Source organism: Anguilla anguilla, chromosome 13 (assembly GCF_013347855.1).
Source record: "Anguilla anguilla isolate fAngAng1 chromosome 13, fAngAng1.pri, whole genome shotgun sequence".
Lineage (NCBI taxonomy): Eukaryota > Metazoa > Chordata > Actinopteri > Anguilliformes > Anguillidae > Anguilla > Anguilla anguilla.
The window spans coordinates 31,406,004-31,426,410 of record NC_049213.1 but is presented as its reverse complement, the minus strand read 5'-3'; the positions used below and the strand labels follow the sequence as shown (position 1 = coordinate 31,426,410).

Genomic DNA, 20,407 nt, shown 5'->3' with positions numbered 1-20,407 from the left:
AGGATTTGCCTATATTCTGTAACATCTAATTTCAGTGAAGATTAATGCAACAATGTAGCATTAATATTAACCTAAGATAAATAATAAAAAGTTTTTTTTTTTTTTTTTGCTTTTGTTTTTTTACCTGGAACTAATTTTGGCTGAGGTTTTATTTAACTGGAATCCAACAGTGTGACAGTGTACAGAAGGTTTTAACTGAGTGACCCATTCACAAGATTAATAGGAATAAAACTTCCTGCATGGAAAATTAAAACGGTACACTGTAGTGTGCACAGCAGGTGTATGAGTTATTTTCATGTGCCGTGATGAAGTGATGGGCAAATGACAAAACAATAAGTAGTGAGCAGAGCCTTTAGTGAAAGAATAAAAGTGACATTAAAAAAAATGGTTCTGTTGCAGGACATAATGAACACAGCTGGCTATTTTCTCTTCTCATTTCTGTAAAGGCATCAAGGGCTCTGCTCCAGGATATTGTGTCGGAATCGCATGGCTTGCCGCTATATTGTGACATGACATGCTGGATGAGCGTCAAAAAGAAAACCGGTTTCTCGGGTGGATGCTGCTGCTGAAGTGTAAAGTCAAGAATTCAAAAAGGCAAAAACAAAATCAAGGATTCCTTGCAAAAGAGAGACGAGTTCAAACAAATTACACTCCAGCCTTGAGGGGACAGAGGCAAAATGGGGTGGGGGTGGGTGGGGGGGGACTGTCAGGAAGCGAGGGCTGGCCACACTGGCACCCACAGAAGAATGGTTTGTAATCAGAGAGATGACAACTGGAACAAGTAGATGGATTTTAAAAATGCAGGCTTTTGCCTCACCGAAGGAAATTGCGTGTGTGCCTTCTTTTGTAGCGTAAAGAGAATGCATGTTTAATTGATATCCTGCAACTACAATACCTCCATCACTTCTGCCAGCGCCAGATGGCTTGAATCTCATTTCCATCGCTAAGATATCGTGTTTTGGCAGCAATTCTGAAGCTATGACAGTCGTTATTCTTTGCATGCTGAATGCAACAATTAAATGGATATTAAACCAATGCACAATTTCCATGGATGCTATATACTACGATTTGAAGTGAAAGCACAATTCAAAATAGATTACTTTTTTCTTTCCCCAAGCACTAGGGTGTACTTATTAGATTAGTGGGCTGGAAGCAAAGAGGATCTTGGTAAGGCACTAAAATAAACCAACAGAATGTGAGTTGATTATAATCACCTTAATCTTTCAGGTTGAGTGGATATACACACATGCATTCTCATATAGACTACCCTGCATGACTGTCATGCGATTTCTCTGTATTATGGCTTGGAAATGTTAGGGTGAAAGTCAGATATTCTTAAATTATATTGTATGTGTAAGTATTTTAGTTTTAGTGAGTACATGTTCTCCTGGATGTACCAGGCCTTAAAAAAAAAGAGCAGCACATTTGGATTCTCATGAAATATTCCCACCACACGCTCATTCCAAAAGGCACAGACATTTGTTACGATGTACAACATTAACTTGATACAAATGCAATGATGCAATTTAACCATTGTTCAATGTAGGGTAAAAAAAACCTGAGCATCTTATATTTTTATGGTATCTTCAGCTGCCTCTGAAACTCATTTGTCCAAAAAAAAAAAAAAAAGACCTGAAAAAATTAAGGCTTGTTCCAAAGTGGTCCCATAATTTTAAGGACAATTTTGCTTTGACTGAAACAAGGTAACACAGCAAATGCGCATACAATAAGTACCAATCCTAAACAGCAGAGGGCAGCCCGTATTCAAGCACATGAAAGAAAGCCCAATATGGCAATTGCATAACAGGATGCTCTATTGGTGTTTATTCAGAAGGCATATGTGTGTGTGCACATGTTTTACATGTGACAATATATATATATTATCATCATGCTGTCTTCCAAAATTTACTATTAAAAATGTAAATTGCAAAATGGGTATAGGGGTAGGGTCACTACTCAGGCATTCATTGTTTTTTGTCTAATCATTTCTAAATGTCATATGCACACAGGATCTCTTTATGTAATTTCAGAGTGCAGATGATTTAGGCCTAAGGGAAGGTGCAGTACAGTGCACAGCACGGGCATTGATATTTAACGTGTACAGACTGCTCTTAAATAATGCACACGTGAAATGTATATGCCTGAGTGGTGTAAAGCTGTCCCAAAAGAGAGGTTAAGAATGTAGGCCATGCAGACCCCCCTGAGAATGTTGGCTTCATTGTTTCCAGAGCAACCGAGCCCTTTATTACCAGAGACAACAGTATTTGAGCTCTGAACTCTTTACTTGATACCTTATCATACATTGACAATCTACTTTAATTGTTAATAGGACCCAGCTGTTGAAGCAGAGACAAACATCTTACAACAGAGAAACCTTCTTAGGTAAGCTACATCAGTGGATAATAATAATAAGATAGTAATCATAATAAAGAGGAACCTAAAACTCTGAAATATCATGAGATGATACAATATGGGTTAAGAACAAATTATAGTCATGAAACTGCCCTCCTTACGTAGATTAACACATTATTTATTAATGAGCACTCGTTCTAATGCAGCATCAGTCTCTGTGTGCTGTTGACAATCTTGATCTCTTTATTTTAATTGGACACCTAAGGGACTTTGTGGGCAAGTCTGGAAAATTTTCAGACTGATTTATATCTTTTCTGACAAACACGTTTGCACATCTATATTATCTGTACTTAATGCCAGGGATAAATTCTGTACCCATTTTTATTTTCTGTTCATGCTTCCTCTTGGTCTTGAAATTGAATTCCTTCAATATACTGATATCTTAGTGGGATCTAAGAAATTGGTTGATAGAGCAGGCTTGATTCTTGTACTTGATTCAGTGTGTTTTGTAGTTGTTCCAATGACCTTGATATGCATTTTTGTACGTCGCTTTGGATAAAAGTGTCTGCTAAATAAATGTAATGTAATGTAAAGTGAAAATGTCAGTGTTTGGGATATCACAAAGAGTATTGCAAGAGTTTGCATCTTATGATGGTGATATGGTTATCTGTTCAGTCTCAACTGGACTGAGTACAGCATAAGGCACAACTAAAGGCCTTATGTATGTAGTAGTGCCCAGTTTAAAGATGAAAATGCCATAAGCTGGCATCTGTTCACGCCCCTAAATTGTATAATTCCCTGCCTGAATACGTCACCATTTTCATTCAGATCTGAAGACCTACCACCTTAAACCTGTCTGCCTTTCTTTTTTTCCTATGCCCACTGCTCCTGTGACTCCTATCAAACACAGATTACTCATACTTGTGTATGTGCCCATAGGTACAAACAGGTCATAAAACCCCTACCTGAATTCCTGAAATGATCCAAAGGTAACCGATCTGAATGAAACCAGTTTTGAGGGTTTTAAATCTTGCTGAAGATTCCTGAGCATATCCTTGAAATAGAAACCCAGTGTATTCAAGACTGTGTTTGAAACAAATGAATATATGAAGTGACGATATCAATGCAGCCACAAGATGGCACTCATCAGTTTAAAATGAAAATCTGAGCCAATTTATTGCTCTTGTTTCTGCATGTGTTCAGACATCCAAAGTTGTTTCCACTGTTAAAAAACACATTTTGCCTTTCATCCAGTGAAGTAAATGACATTTGCAGCTGAAAGCCTGTTGATGAAAGTTCATTGACATACCGTCTTCATAACTCAAGTACAGAACTCCCACAGGGCAAGCTGGCACAGTCACTTTGGTGCCATAAGTATTATTCCAGCTTTCATTGGGTTTGAGATATCTCATTTGAAACCTGCCTGCAAGATCAATACCAGCAATCACTTCTATCAAGAGCATCCAATAACATGCACGTCGTGCACCATGCCTTATTTGTGATCAATAGATCATAACGGATAATGTTCACTTCCTGTAATTGGATGCACAGTGTTCAGTGTCCTTGCAGAAACTTTGTCAGCCATTTTGTCACATTATACAGGACGCTCTTGGATAGCTATACTGCACCTTCGAGACTACAGCTGGCAGAAACATCCAGAAGAACCCACCCATACACTCCTAGAGTAGTAGAGGACTGCTTCCTTATATCAGATTGTTATTTTTGCCTCTCAAGATTAAATTTTTTTTGTTATTAGATGAAACAGAGTTCAGCTGGTAACTGAAGGATCTCTTAGAAGGATCACTATTCTCAAAATGACATATTTGAGTCAGTCTCTCTGGTGGGCTGGACAAAATGATGGTGACAATGGAAACATGCGAGGTGCATTAGGAACCATCTGGAATAAAACATTAATACATTTATGAGTAAAATAAATTATGGCCTTTTTTATAACCAGCATCTCTATATACTGCATTTGGTTTAAATTTATGTTGGTGCCTGCTTATGGCAGACTATCAATTCCACGTTGAACTCAGCTTAATAAATCAGATTGTCTTATTGAAAGCTTCTTTATGGCATGGACATTTGGCTAAGAAAATGCTTGTGGATAGAAACTTGAGTAAATGGATGTGAATGGAGCCTGTAAATCTGGGGTCTTAAACTCATATCCCAGTGGGCTGCAGTGTCACTTGACTTTCAGTCTTTTCCCACCCTTAAGTGCTTCTTTTTAAATTAATGATTGGCTGGGGTTGTTACACCGTGTTTAAAAGGCCTGACTGACAGGAGGCCAGGAAGCTTGCAGATACAACGGCCCCCCGTGACTGGAACCTGAGATTGCTGCTGTAAACGAACAGTAGCTACAGCTCTGTTAAAATGGAGCAGCTAATCCACTTTGGAGTGGCAAGGAGAATAATTTAAACATCCAACAAATTGGCCATTTCAAAATGAATTTTGGAAAAGTGGCATCACACTATACTAGAAAGCTGCACGCGCTTTTAACTGATTTCACACAACAATAGTTAATTTAATGTAGCAGTGGTGCAAGGTACGTTTAGTGCAAATCTCAATGGCTTCCCTGTGCTTTAATGCACTTATCTCACCCTAGTGGAAATGTGCTTCATATGTGGCAAGAGTCAAGCATCAATGGCTTCATTAAGGGGCTCATGAACAGGATCATATCTGTCTGTGCATTTTAACTGAAAAGCTACCTCCAAGAGCTGACACTTTGTGAAAAAACTAAAGGTTACTGAATGAGCAAATGATCCCATCAGGGAAAATGTGAATCTCCAGCAGATTACCTGAAAGGATGCTACCCACGACATCATTACGCTCGGAAGTGAATCAGGAGTTGAAGACGGCAAGCACAGTTGTGCATGAAGTGTAAAATGCATGTCAGATCGTGACAAAGCTGATTAGACTTGATCCTTTGGGCGATAAAATTAGCAATAGAGATGAACAGTGTTAGTGTCCGTTTCAGAGAGGATGGTTTATTTAGTTTTCTGCCACACATACAGCAACACTACATCTCCTCAATAATGTGACGCATTGCACGTGATATTTCTTCTCTTCACTAAATATAGAATTAAGACAACAGAAATAGCAAAAAAAAAAAACTCCCTAGCAAAACAAAGAAAAACAAAAACAAGTGTCTCACAAAACGAACCGAAAAAATTACACATTACGGGACCAGTGCTATTCAGAAGCCGACAGCTAGGGGGCAGAAGTACGGACGAATGGGGAGGTTTCAGTGTGACAGCCTGCAGACTAGGACCATGGATTATAATGCGCCTCGTTCCACCTGCCCTTCCGCCTGAAATACGAGTGACCTATCCTGGGTTGGGTGTGAGAGAGTGTATGTATGCACGAAGAAGCTAGCCCCGGGAAGTGCCTTCCATTTCCTTAGTTCACCAGGGGGTTCCTGAAGTTCTTGCCTGCAAAGCGAGCCTTGTCTCCCAGCTCCTCTTCAATCCTGTCAAACAATTAGAAATTTTAATTAAAATTTTTTTTAAAGCACTTATTGCTTCAGTACAGGAGAACAATTACAGTATGCAAATAACGTGGATCACAGGTGTGAATTTCATTGTCGGAATGCCTTGGCATGTTCTTAAACTCACAAACTGTGAGGAATCCTTCCCTGTTTGTGTCTGAACAGCTTTGGTTTTGGTCTTGGTCTTCGTTCTCTTATATATATGCATGCATATAATAATTGCATCTGCATTTTAGTCTCTCTACTGCTGGCCATACTTAAATAGCCAGTGAGTCAGAGGTCTTGGGACACAGTGGTTAAGACTCCAAGTGGCCATAATTCAGCGTTACACAAAATACATAACCAGTAAAAATACACAGAATGCATAAACAGTAAAAGCAGTCCTGGAAACGGGTGTGTTCTTTTGCCTCACCTAAGCAGCTGATTGTACTTGGCCAGACGCTCAGAACGGCAAGGTGCTCCGGTCTTAATCTAATGGGGAGAATGAATAATTAATGATCACATAATTATTAGAACAACTGCGCTGCAATGAGTGACATATTAATCATAGTTATTAAATCAACGAATGTATTAGACTGAATTATTTCTGAAAGGCTTCACCATTTTCTAAAAACATGAATTGTATAAAGAGTCCAGTTAAGATAGGCAACAAGTAATCTTAAAAAAAAGGTTATTTAAAATAATCAAATGATAAACAACCATCGTTGCTGTGGTAACTGGCACCCTGTTTGAACAACAGCACAATGATGGTTGAGACTCTTAAGGGGAATTTTAAAGGTAGCTGTTAGAAGGCAATGTGACAGAAGAAGAACGTCTTCAGTTTGCACATCAGGTTTGTATAACGCAAAGGCTCATGGGTGTCTGGGGTCAGGTACGGGCGTCCCCCCTACCTGGCCTGTGCAGAGTCCCACCACCAGGTCAGCGATGAAGGTGTCCTCCGTCTCCCCAGAGCGGTGGCTCACCATCACACCCCAGCCGCTGGACTGCGCCAACTTGCAGCTAGACGGGGGGGGGGGAGACACAGAGTGACATACAGAGTAAGACCAGGCTGATATGATATGCATAATCATTTTAAACCTTTTCCACCGTGAAATATAGGACAATGTTGTTCTTTGGGCTTATGTGCCAAAAATGTGACAGTGTGACGCTACAAAAACGGTTCAGAAAGGTTCTCCTCACGTGCATTATTTATTGCCAGGACGTGCAAGAACAGCATGACTAAGCAAAACGACAGGGTTCAAATAAAGAGATCAACTATGTCAACAGCACACAGAGACTGACGCTGCATTAGAACCAGCGCCCATTAACAAATAATGTGTTAATCTACGTAAGGAGGGCAGTTTCATGACTAGAATGTGTTCTCAACCCATATTGTATCATCTCATGACATTTCAGTTTTAGGCTCCCCTATCCCCTTCCAAATTAGTTATTCTTCAACAATGCTCAGAAAATGGGCAACAGCTTCTACCCGCATAGGAGATGCCTGAACCGAGCATGTCAGAATACCCCTAAAACACTATCTTCAGTAACACTAGCGGTACACTAGCTGGCTGAACGGCGGCCCATCCACCCCAGGAGAGGGGGGGGACAGAGTGCGGCTCCGCGGGGGGGACAGAGCGCGGCTCCGCGGCGGGACAGAGTGCGGCTCCGCGGCGGGACCTACGCCTTCAGGGACTCGGTGACGGAGCCGATCTGGTTGACCTTCAGCAGCAGGCAGTTGCAGGCCTTGACGGACACGGCCTTCTCGATGCGCGTGGGGTTGGTCACGGTCAGGTCGTCGCCCACCACCTGGATGGTGGTGCTGCCGGTGAAGTTGGTCCAGGCCTGCCAGTCGTCCTGGTCAAAGGGGTCCTCGATGGACACCACTGCGGACCAACAAAAAATAATAATAAGGCCATAGGGCAAAGAGCAAAACATTTTTAAATGCCCTTTGAGTGCAGTTCTACCCAAAAAGATCTATTTTCACCAATATTATAAAATAGGTTATTCAATGCGACTGTATGTTTTGGTTAGTAGCGCATTTCTTCGACAATTCTCCACTATCTGAATTTCATGTACAGGTTCCTACAATATTTAATTCTACTAGTTTGTGTAGTTAGTTTAGTTATGAACATCCATTATGGGCAAACAACTGTTTTAATAGATCTGATCTTCACACATTAATCACTTTTCTGACATTTCTGACACGATGTCACTGTATTCACAACGGATACGTGTACGTAGAAAAGGGTGCTTCACAGATAAATGCATTAACCACACCTCCCAGCCCTTCTACAGCCTTCCATTTCTCACAGTCAAAGTCAAGCACTTATGGACCCTATAAGCAGAGCTACCGAGGTCTGAGGAAAGCCTGATGGACCTCCCGAGATGGAGAGACTGTTCTTAGCACCAGTGACCATGCTATAGAGAGGCTGTTCTTAGCACCAGTGACCACGCTATAATGAGACTGTTCTTAGCACAGGTGACCACACTATAGAGAGGCTGTTCTTAGCACCAGTGACCACGCTAAAATGAGACTGTTCTTAGCACAGGTGACCACACTATAGAGAGGCTGTTCTTAGCACCAGTGACCACGCTATAATGAGACTGTTTTTAGCACAGGTGACCACGCCATAATGAGACTGTTCTTAGCACCAGTGACCATGCTATAATGAGACTGTTCTTAGCACCAGTGACCTCATCAGAGCCCCAGTGACCTCATCAGAGCTCCATGACTGGACTCGCGGCGCAGGCTAGCGGTGGAGGAGCGTGATGGTTCTCATGACTTCAGTGGGATTAGCAGGGCCTGAGTGAGGGGCTTCCAAGGGTTCAGAAGCAAGAATAATCTGGATTAGGAAGAAATACGGGTGGAGGGGGTGTGTGGGGGGGGGCTGACCTGGGTAGTCCTTGACGAAGCTCTTGTAGAGGTCGGCCAGCTGGTCAGGGCTGATGTAACGGCTGGGGTCATCGGGGGACTTGAAGTCCAGGTCGTACTTGCCATCCTTGTAGAACTCGGAGGCGGCCACGTCCATGCCGATCACGATCTTATCGGTGTAGCCAGCCTTGCCGATGGCGTTCTTCAGCAGTTCCAGAGCTGCAAGGACAGAAGCGGCCATTACAGGAGTGCTATTAATGCCCTCATGCAGATCCTAATAACACCACCTCTGTGGTGGTACTATGCTGGGTTTATACAATTGGAACATTGCAGGACTGTAATATCTGTTGCCTATACAGCAATGCAAGAAGGAAAGACAATCATTGGGCAGGTGAAAGCTGGGGAACCGTGATCTGTGTAATTATGGTTGCCGTGGCTGTAGCAGTGAGAGCAGTGATTGTGAAAGGATGCGACTGAGGGGTGCGTTTGGCGGGAACAGCGACCGCTCGTCTTCCTGATGCTTCACGAGCAGCGGTGTCCACGGTGGTGTTAGCATGGAACTCCGGCATCCATTTTAAGTGCAGGGCAAAACACAGAAGCAACTTCTGATCCAGCCAAAGACCCGCTTCAATGTGAGGTGAGAACAGGTGGATGTAAAATATGGCAGGCCTAACACCCTGTTAAGGGACTTTACACTGGCATTCATATTTTTTGGCCAATACCTGTAGATTGCAGACATAGCCTAGAAAGCAGGCATTTCATCGAATGAAAGAGAGAAAAGACAGTGGCAAAAGGCATGAACAATAAAACAAATATAGTATGAACACATGCATTTCTGGAGCCTTCAAAGACAATACTTTAGACCAACGTGTCGTTATTGTAGCCAACTACAATGTGCAAATGTTCTCGCCAACAGAACACCAGAGTTTAACTTTCTAGTAAAAAGAATTAATTGCAGCCAGTAAGCCAGAGTCACAATTTCTAACAACCGTTAGATAGATAAATGCGCTTTATGGAAGTACTTTAGGAGTAAAGGAAAATGTTCTGGATGAAGAGCAATATGGCCGACTGCAGGACATTGGCAACAGCAGTTGTTCAGGAGAGTGTTGTAGCAGCTGCTGACTGTGCAATTGCTGTTTTAGGACCTCCCCTCAAGAGGCAGGTCAAAGGTCAACCAATTCAGCGACTGGGAGTCAATTCAGTTTACAGTATCAAGTTGAGGGCTTTATTTGGAAGCCATGTGCTCTCCCTGCCCCCATTCCGGCATTCCCAGGCGATGTCCTGCACGGTATGGGCTCTCCCCCCCCACCCCCCAGCCCCCGAAACGGCATTCCCCAGGCCCTGGCCTGAGTGGCATGGACCTGGTGCTATACTGCAGGGATTTGTGCCTCCAGCTGAGTAAAACATTCACTTTAAAGTTCCATTAATTTCCCATTCTTTAAACTAAATCCATCTTTTACCCAAATATTGTATATTTGTACATGGATATGATGCAAACTTGTGAACAAACTTTCATAAGCCAGCTATATACGGTGTATGTAGATAACTGTGAGCCAGTTCTATTCAACTTAGAGCCTACAGCTGATGTTGAGGTAAATGTGATGCAGTAAAGCCTGCTGCCAGTATTTGGTTCCTCAGAGAAAAACGTGGTTGGTTTGAGAAAAAAAAAAGCATAATTGGCAAAAAGCCCAGTCTCGTCCTCCCACCTTCCTTGTTCTCCAGGATGTTGGGGGCGAAGCCTCCCTCGTCGCCCACGTTGGTGGCATCCTTGCCGTACTTCTCCTTGATGACGTTCTTCAGGTTGTGGTAGACCTCGGCGCCGATGCGCATGGCCTCCTTGAAGGTGCTGGCGCCCACGGGCAGGATCATGAACTCCTGCATGGCCAGCTTGTTGCCGGCGTGGGAGCCACCGTTGATGACGTTGAATGCCTTAAGGCAAAAAAAAAAAAAAAAACATTTATATCGTGATGGGTGAAAAGGTCCAGAACGCAAAGCTCTCCTGGTGAGACACAGGGATGCAGATGAACTAACCTGTCGCAATAATAAATTCGAGTTGAATTCGATTATAGGACTGTAGTTATGCATACTGAAAAGGAGTCCAAGTGGACCTGTATTTCAAAGTGGCCTATTGTTCACTACTTTTACAACCTACTGGCACCAATGTGCAGTGCGAAGGCCAAGATTTCCCTAGGTTAAAAAACAAACGGTACAATACAAGCAGAAGAGACCGCGGATGAAAGGATGGCACAAGTCCACACAGGAGCCACTTTAACAGAGCAAGCACAAAATTGACAGCGGGGTAACTGCAGGCGTACAGGGACCGGGAGGATGACTTCGGGGTTTCCGGCGAGGTCGGCGATGTGGCGGAACAGCGGGACGCCCTTCTCCGCAGCTCCTGCCTTGCACACGGCCAGGGACACGCCCAGGATGGCGTTCGCACCAAACTTGGCTGCAATTCACAATTTAAAAAAAAGAAATGAATTCATTGCAGAAAACGCTTTGACATTTTCACTACAGCTGTAGATCTAGGTCACTGAGGGCCGGTAAAGCCGTCGGTGTGGCAGAGTGGTGTAATGGCTAAGCTCATAATAAGGACTGCGGGCCCAACTCCCCCGGGAAACACTGCGGCACCTTTAAAGGACTTAACCCGCAGCACTCCAGCAAATGTCAGAAGACTGTATGACTGTAAGCTGTGTAGCCACTCCGGATAGAGCGCTAGTGCGCTAGGCACACAGACGGCAGAGCACATCTCCAAGCTGAGGGAACGTACACTTGTTCTCCGTGCCGTCCATCGACAGCATCAGGTTGTCAATCTTCTCCTGCTCCAGGACCGACACATCCTGGAGGGGGGGGGAGGACAGTTCACACGTTACAGGGGCAGAGAAACAAAAGCAGTCAGCCCGGCAACTCAGCAACCATCTCTCACTCCAGTCGCCTGAGAGGTGAATATTACAGTGTCCATGTCACCGTGCAGTTAGTTAAGATTAGTCGAGTTAAAGCACACATTTGCAAGGACACTGTCACTCCAATAAAAATGGTGTTTTCTGAGACAGTCTGATGTGGAAAACCCACCATCCACATTTCATGCCACTCTGACTTTATAGAAATCAATGCTATAAGGTCTGAGTCAATGCTATAAAGCCTGAGCTAATTAGGTTGCTGTACCATTCTTAATTCAGGCCAATTCAGTCGCTTGTACAAAAATACAGAAACACTAAAAGAAGCTAAGATTCTACAGAAATCCCTTTTAAAATATCACATATTCAGAGTATTAGTCAAACAATAAATGTTCCTACCTTGCTAACCAGTGCAGGTGCAATTATTTTATTGATATTCTCAACAGCTGTTGAGACACCTGCAGGGAACAAGCAAATCCATCACTTATCCAAGGAGAAGAGGGACATGCAGAGCAGGCAAAACTAGACGATCAAAGATCAAAATCAAATATTCAAGGTCGCCTACTCAGAGACATACAGACAGGAAAAGGAAATGCAATGCAAAGGAAAGGTGATTTTAAAATGAGTTGATTTAATTCATATAAATACGCAAGTTGAGATTAAGACACAGATCGTCTACAAATGCCTGCTTGAGTTAGTTGTCCAAACCAAAACCATGTATTCATGCCTCTACGAATTAGAGCTCAAGTTGTTGCATTTCAACTCTGTTATTCCACACACACACACTGAATTACCTGATTACACAAGGCTGGTGCCAAGAACTCATTAATATATTTAACGGCTCTTTTCACTCCTGACAGAAGGGAAGAGAAGGATGGAGGAGTGTAAAGGTTGAAGTGAAGAGAGTGAACAGGAAAATGAAAGAAAGCAGGGGGCACAAAGCCACCCAACCGACCGCCGGACTCCTTCAAATCGGAGCAGACGCCAGGCTCAAACACCCTCTCTGCACTAGGCCATCTGTCCGTATAACACAGCTCCTCAGACGTCTGCTACTAGTCTCAATACCCCAATAAGAAAGGGGCGGGTCTGGATCTATGGGCCGCCGTGATTGGGCGAGATCTTACGTTTAAGTGGCCAAAACACTAACCAAACACCATTAACAACACCAGCTTATCATATCAATGGAGCCGTTGTTGAATATTCAGCAAGAATGTTTTTAAGACCCCAAAATGGACTGAAGGCAGAGGCATGTATCCCATTCAGAGGGAACCTAATTATTCAGTGGCTTTGATTAAATTAATTGGGTGTTGAGGCTCTCTGAAGGCAGCCTCTGCAGAAGGGTTTGTGATGCACCAAATCTGAAGCCACTGATGCACAAAAACATTAATTTCCCAACATCCTTGATACAACAGAATCTGCTCTGTTGACCAACACCATGATTTCCTTTTTTTGCAGAAAAGAGGAACTTAAGCCATATGTGACCGATGAGCAGGGCTGTACAGTGCCCCCATTTTGCTTCTTAAGAGCACACCTACTAACAGGCATGATTTGCGTTTTAAATTTTTTTACTTAGGAGCCTATGTGCTCCATGGGAAAAAAATGTTAGCACAGAGCCCTGGCAATGAGGTAAAAGCTGTGCTGGGCTAAGGGCGTTCACTAAAGGAGATGGATAAGAAAACACTTGCCCATTTCAGTAGATATACAAGTGGGGAAAGAAAGGATGGAAAAACCCTGTGTAGTTTGAGCCTGTATAGTATAACAGTCAAATAAAGCCATATGAATCATATCAAATTTATTCTAATTGTATTTAAAAGCATACTATGCTGGATTGTACCTTGAAAATATAATACAGTATCCATGCTAAGGCACATCTATGATGCAGTGGCCATCTCTGTCTTTCTGCGCTTTTGCCAAATTTGTGCACCTTCACCACTATTTGTTATTCTAAAATATGTTTCTGGGTGTGGCGCTGTCTTCTGCGTGGTAAGGGGTGGGTATGGCTGCAGAGCTAGCTAGCGAAGAAGTCCAGATACAGTGAAGCAAAAAGACAAGCCGACAGGGCTAGTTAAAGAGCTAGTTAATGTTGGAATTGCTTTTACTCCGTGGCGTCAGCTGAAGTTCAGCAAGGAGATTAAAAGCGACGTGAAGTTGGCTTGTTTTCCGTTGGACCTGTAAGTAACGTTACCGGCAGTGTGAAGCTGGTGAAAATAAGGACATTTGGGAAGGTCGGAAATTTTCTAATTTAAAGGTCCAACAATAAAATCACTATTATGTTCAACATAGTGGACTTAACTGAGCTATAATCACATCTGCCTTCTTCCTGTCGCTCACTTCTCGGTACTAACGTTATGCTAGCTATTCAGCTTCGTTCGTTAGGTGGGAAAACTTTCTCAGCGTGAGTGGGTGGGGCTGAAGATGACGTAGGAGGCTTCTTTGATTATAAACACAGGCTAAAGAATCCTGCATAGTATGCCTTTAATTTAAAGTTGAGTAAAATGGGAAGATGGCAGCCTGGCTGGCTGGCTGAGGGAGCCCGGTGGCCGCAGGCACCACACGCACCTTTGCCCAGGTAACGGGTCTTGTCGTTGTCACGGAGCTCCAGGGCCTCGTAGATGCCGGTGGAGGCGCCGCTGGGCACGGCGGCTCTGAACAGACCTGCGAGGGAGGAGGAAGAACAGCATTCTGGGTATACGCAGTGGAAAACAGACGAGAGCACAAAAACAGGACCGTGAACAGAACGGTTCAGAGAGCAGCCATCACACGCCCTAATCATCTGCGGATGAGCAAGTGAATTTAACCTACATTAGCCTACCTAAATCTCCATTATATTTATAAAATCACTTTATAAAGACCATCTCCATGGATACAGAGTGGGCCAAGTTATCACTACTAAGGCTCAAATACAATTTTTAGAAGCATTCGTATTATGGCTAGTCTATATATCACACTGCACTCTTGCACTTACTATATTACCATACACGGACAGTGTGGTTAAAATGATAAAACCATGTTTAGATGGTATACATGTGAACAATATCTGCATGTACCTTTACCCTAAATACAGTGCCCTGTAAAAGATATAGCAAAAATAACAAATTTCACTCTACTGTTCCCACACTTTTGAAGTGCACTGTTTGAGATTGCTCAATTCATTCCCCTGCTCAAAAATCTAAGACAAACCCCCAAGCAAGGGGGACCTGACATACAAATAACGGATGAACATAGAAAATATCCAATCAGAGCAGGGCCTGACCCACATTAAATCAAATCAAATTCTTCAAGCATTGGAAATGAAGACATGCCCTCCTGTCTGGGCAAGCCTGTGTGCACACTGTGTGCCCAAGGCACAGCCTGTTTCTTTGGCTCCAACGTGTACGTACAGTATGCATGCATCCCTGCACGTACGTGTGCATGTGTGGGGGCGTGCCCGTGTATGTGTGTGCGTGCGGGTGGAAAGTCCAGGTTCTACAGCTTGTTGCTGTTAACCTTAGTCAACTGACGGTCAGGGTCAAGAAACCAATAGTGAATCTAGAGCTTAACCACCGACTCATCTGAAGTTGTAAGCCACCAAGTCCAGGCTGAATCGGTCACCTCCAACACAAATGCGTGTGGCAGACTCCCACAGTCACCCGTCTGGAATAACAGCCCATACTGATCTGCCGTTAAGACAAACCTCTCAATTTTGACTTGAGAAAAGCAGCCAAAGCTTCTTAAACTTAACAAAAAAATGAAGTTTGTTCCCCTTGTGTGTTTATGCTTATCATTAAATCATAATAAGTTTAATAAAATATGGCTATAGTTTACACAGAGAATACGAAAAGCGCAAAATTGCAGACATTCCGTAAGTGAAAATAACTGAGGAACAGTAATTTTAAAAAAGAAAGAAAAACTGTGTTTAGAATTTCAATCATTTTAAGGAAATTAAATCAAAAATTAATAAAAAAATTAAAAATTCATTTTGTGGCCATATTCTGACCATCCTGGAAGGCAGAGTATTGCTTCAAAAGTTGAAATACTGCACTCGACTCTCAAACTGAATTTTAACTCCTCTGAAATGGACAATTATCAACCCCCAAGTAGCTGGTCAGTTTTCTATAGAAACTATTTTCTTTCCCCAGCTTTCCACTCCTCTAATAAGGATTTTAATGTCAGCATGTAAACACATAATAATTGTGTAGGCCATATGTAAAACAAATGTAAAAACATTGCTGGATTCAAACCCAATAATCTTATGGTCATATTCATAGGACTACATGTGAAAACTGAATATTTTTATCATTCGTCATTCATCTACACCACACAGTACTACTGAATTCAATTCCACCTATGAATGCAAAGTTTTGATTCATTCAGAACTCACACGCTCTCAAGTCAGAAAGTACTGTGCCAAACACGCTTCTAAGCAGGATCCCTTTCTGAGCACCTTGCTAAAAATACAGTGCAGGGCTGCAGGTTACGTAACATCAGTTAGAAACCCGTTATATCAGGGTGACTGCCCCCTCTTTACGCTCCAACAATTAAATCCTCTGTGCAGCTCAGGGAGGCTGCCAGAGGAAACCTGGCAGACGGTCAGAGGTGAGGGTGGGGGTGGGGGTGGGGGCAGACCATGCCCCTGCAACAGCAACGCAGCGGCCAGTATACAAATGAAGCTCTCTTTTCATCACTCCGCCACACTTTGAGCCAGATCCGTACTGGTTATCCGCCCACATCAATTATGCATCTGACCTCATTAACAGTCTAGTCATTTCGAAGGACTTTCGGTGAACCTTTGTTTCACTTTAAAAAAAAAAAAAAAAAAAAAAGGACAGCTTTACAAAGGAGAGTTTCCATGACTGAGAAGTGCACTGAGCAGACTGCCCCTGATTTAGCACATGTAAATCATGGGAGTCCCATTTGGCATTTTCTTCATCTTAAATAAATAGGTGGTATTCAGGGTCAATGCTACACCGCCATTGGTTAAGGAAGGACCAATGAACTGTGAAATGAGTTTGAGTCATTTTTACCTGAGCATCAATTCTGTAGTCTAAGTCTCTCTCAGTTCATATGTGATAGAGTAGCAATTTCATACCCAGCTCATTTGCTGTTCCCAACAAGCAAGAAATTGGTCAAATTAAAACTAGGTCAAACAATTTTGCAACACCGATCAGTGTTGGTTACTGGGGCTGGTCTTTTGGAAAAACGGCAAGTTCAGTAATAAAATAAGTAGATATGACACTGGAATATTCATTTGTTGTTCAAATTGGGTTCTCATTATTTTCCTAAGGTTATATTGCCACAAGCACCATAATCCTAATTCTTCTTGATGTTCATTCTGACAAAGGAACCAATATTACAACCGATTCAATCTGTGAGCAGGGCCACCATTTTAATACAGCATCCTCTGCTAATTCACAGGCTGGGCTTCAAAGCGCTCTTCTGACATTTAGTGGTTCTCAGGTTTAAATCATTAGCAAAAATGGATGGCATTGCGGATGTGTAGCATCAGACAGGCTATTTTTATCCAACCTCCAGTCCCGTCTCCTTTTTCCAGTCTACTGTACTTCTAAGGGGGCTCAGACCATAAGCAGAGAGAGTGACGTGGCCATCGCATGCAACAGAATCGGAATCAATTGTTCTGGACGTTTTTCTCTTCTATCTTTCTGATGCCAGAAGCACCAAGGCTGGAATATCAATCTGTTGCTTTTCAAATGATCTCGGGTTACTCTGGTCCCTTACACAATCAAGGCCTCCTTTTTTTATTTGAAGGGAAAGATATTTCCACTTGATGTCCTCCGAGCAATCAACTGAATTATTAAACCTGCCAAACTGAACTTCCATTCTTTCCGACCTCTGGACTGTGGCAGAAGTCACGATCCACAAACCTGCTTGCATGCGTCAGCCCACAGCTTACCTTTCTTGGTGTAGAGGTCTACCTCCACAGTGGGATTCCCACGGGAGTCAAAGATCTCACGGGCATGAATCTTCAGGATGGACATGGTGCTGGATCTTTACAGGAGAGACAGGTCCAAATTTTAAAAGATGCTTCATTACTTTTCACATTGGATAAAACGCTTCTCTGCAATTTAGGAAATTTATAAAAACATTCATACAGAATTGCCCATTAATATTAACACTGTGGATAGTGAGTAGACAGGTCCAACATAGTACTGACTTGTTCTCTAAAATACAAGTGGGTGCAGTCTACCCAGGCAAACTACACACCACTAATATGCCTAAGAGAATGACATCATGGTCTAAAACAGAGTTCCAGAGCCCGGCCGGCCAACGCGAATTTATACACTTTTTTCTATCTAAAACGGAGCCAATACAAAAAAAAACATTTAATATCTACATTAGGCCCACCCAAAATGTCGTCGTGAGAATAATCAGGTATCTGGGTGAAAGCATATTTGGCTCAACAGTACAGCCTCCTCGCTAGTTACAGTAGCTTCTGTATCCAGTGTGGTGAATATCTGTGTTCACCGTCTTGTCCAAATAAAGTCAGCAACAAGTTATTGTAGCTAGAACGTAGCAGAGCTAGCTATTGGCGGGTGTAACATTAATATGTTTGAAATGTAGGCACATCAATGAATGGAACAGATTACTGAATCTTGGGGAATGAATGAACAAAATGCCTGCCGTTGACTCACTTCAGGAAACAGGCGTTGCTGGCCATCTAGGCTGCTTGTAGGCAGCATTTCCCCACCCACGTACGTACGTGCAGGCAACCTTATCGCATAACTCTCCCGTGGAGGAAATAAGACCGCTTGATAACTGCCTTATAGACTACACCGATCCAATTATTTGCAGTCAGCGATACATTTTACTGGCAAACAAGCAACATAAGCTACAGTTTGCATTTGCAGATATTGCATTAGGCTACTGTTAGAATATTGAATTAACTTGATTTTATACATCACCAAGAATGTATCACATAGCTAGGCTTACACACAACAACAAATTTGCGTCTACACTGGCAGGAAAATATGTCCCAAACCTTGCCATGACAGTAGGCCTAATGTAATACGGCCAGTTGGCCTAATATCTGCAACTGGGGAGGCACACCGAATTTGGTAAGCAAGTAGATAGCTAGAAATGTGAACACCCGGAACACCCTCACGAGGCATGGCTGCCTGCCCCGTTAACGCCTCTTAAATCACTGTAACACTACCCACATAATTAGCCGCTGTGTTAAAAATACATTTACGTGCCATAAATTAGAAACTATACAACTAGCAAGCTAGCGGCAACTTGCCTTCGTGCAAGCAGATATAGATTGTTAATTGCTGGAAGTTATCAAGCGAAAGAGCTAGCGTGTATGGCATAATCTTTTGGATACGTTGATACCAGTGTTCAGTGTCTAATATGAAGCTATATATGTCTTGGGAATGTATCCAATGATTTAATTCTTCAAAGCGCTTACCTTATCTAACTGCGCAAGGTGAAGGAGAGCGGAAGGGCAGAGCCGTCCTCAACCAGAATAGACAGACTGACAGAACAGAAACGGCCGTTCTAGTGCAATAAAATCAGCGAAGTGAACGCAGCACGCCTTTCGACCGATCTGATTGGTTCTGTACACATCGAATACACGCCCACTGAGGGCAAGATCTTAAAATGCGGGGGTTTAAATTACCAGCCTAGTTATTTCACAAAATCTCAGATTTAACAGGTGTGTAACTGTTGCGCGGTTTGTTCTGCCGAGGGGAAACTGAACATAGCTATTTCGATTTTAAAATGGAAAGCCTGGGAAACTTAAAATGCAGTATTGTACGGACCCTGTTGCTGCAACCAATGGCAATTGGGCACGGAGGACGTGACGATTCTCAGAAAGGGTTTTACGTGAGTTCGGTTGTAGCTACAGTAGGCTACGTGCGGGGAGTCACACACTGAAAGTGCGTCATTGTATTTAATAAAAAGACAGCCCCGATCTCAATGAGTAACATTTGATATTACTTGTCTTTAACCTTTTGTGGTCGCAAAATTTCCCTTGAACAGCCATATCACATTCCCATGCATATTTTTTCAAATCTCACAACCGACGGATGATTAATAGACTGACTGATGTGAGTAAAGAGAAAAGGAACTGGCTTTATGGAAATTGCCGTAGGCCTACATTTTGGTAGAGCAAGTCCTCTTACTCTGTGATGATAATTATTTACGATTTGAAACTAGAACGAGTACGGAAGATTATCCTTGTAGCCTATACCGTGGCTTTATGAATGTAACCAACTAGTAATTTATTATTCGTCGAACCATTTATATCTATCTATATGCATCATATTCAATTCGAAGATAAAGTTGTATAAAGTCACAGATAAGTTTAATGGAGTAACCGGGATATTGTTGACTTGATCTCGGCCATTGAACGATGCACGTATTACAAAATCAGTGTTAGCATAACTGTGGTTTCCCTGAACATACACCCTTGTCCAACTACCCAACTTCACTGCGGGGACTTAGCAAGGACATATGACTTTAATTTGACGTATTTTTTGTCTGGAATCATGTCAGCCACTGTTAATGCACAAAATTAGTGGCATGTACAGGTAATACAAGCAAACTGTTTGGCATCCACTTAAGCAGAATGCCTAGATAGAGAGAAACCTGGCAAATGACATTCAGTATCATTAAATGTTAATTTAATTTTTGGAGTTTTGGGCTTTTATGAACAAACTTGATGGTTTTAGAATTTAAGTTAATGTATTAGGACCAGTGTTCAATTATGTACTGGGAAAGTGCTGCAAGATAATTCAACTTTCAGGTTTTAATATTCTCAACCCCTTCTTTATATGAATTTCACGTAATTACTTTGTCTGTTGGAAAGGAAGTCAATTAGTC

At 42.5% G+C, this 20,407-nt stretch overlaps 1 protein-coding gene across 2 annotated transcripts; it reads right to left on the bottom strand.

The window, feature by feature from the left end:
• Positions 1 to 5,317: 5,317 nt before the first annotated feature.
• Positions 5,318 to 19,145, bottom strand: eno1a (enolase 1a, (alpha)). 2 transcript variants are annotated; one of them, XM_035388458.1, is made up of 12 exons: positions 18,993 to 19,145; positions 17,481 to 17,575; positions 14,150 to 14,245; positions 12,385 to 12,443; positions 11,464 to 11,533; positions 11,009 to 11,142; positions 10,400 to 10,622; positions 8,715 to 8,912; positions 7,503 to 7,704; positions 6,730 to 6,838; positions 6,252 to 6,310; positions 5,318 to 5,821 (listed from the first exon to the last, which is right to left on the bottom strand). In XM_035388458.1, the coding sequence occupies exons 2-12, from the start codon at positions 17,563 to 17,565 to the stop codon at positions 5,752 to 5,754; spliced, it is 1,305 nt and encodes a 434-aa protein (XP_035244349.1). In that variant the 5' UTR covers positions 17,566 to 17,575; positions 18,993 to 19,145; the 3' UTR covers positions 5,318 to 5,751. The 2 variants fall into 2 exon arrangements, with proteins under 2 accessions (XP_035244349.1, XP_035244348.1); XM_035388457.1 differs by lacking the exon at positions 12,385 to 12,443 and adding an exon at positions 11,990 to 12,048.
• Between the last annotated feature and the right edge of the window lie 1,262 nt (positions 19,146 to 20,407).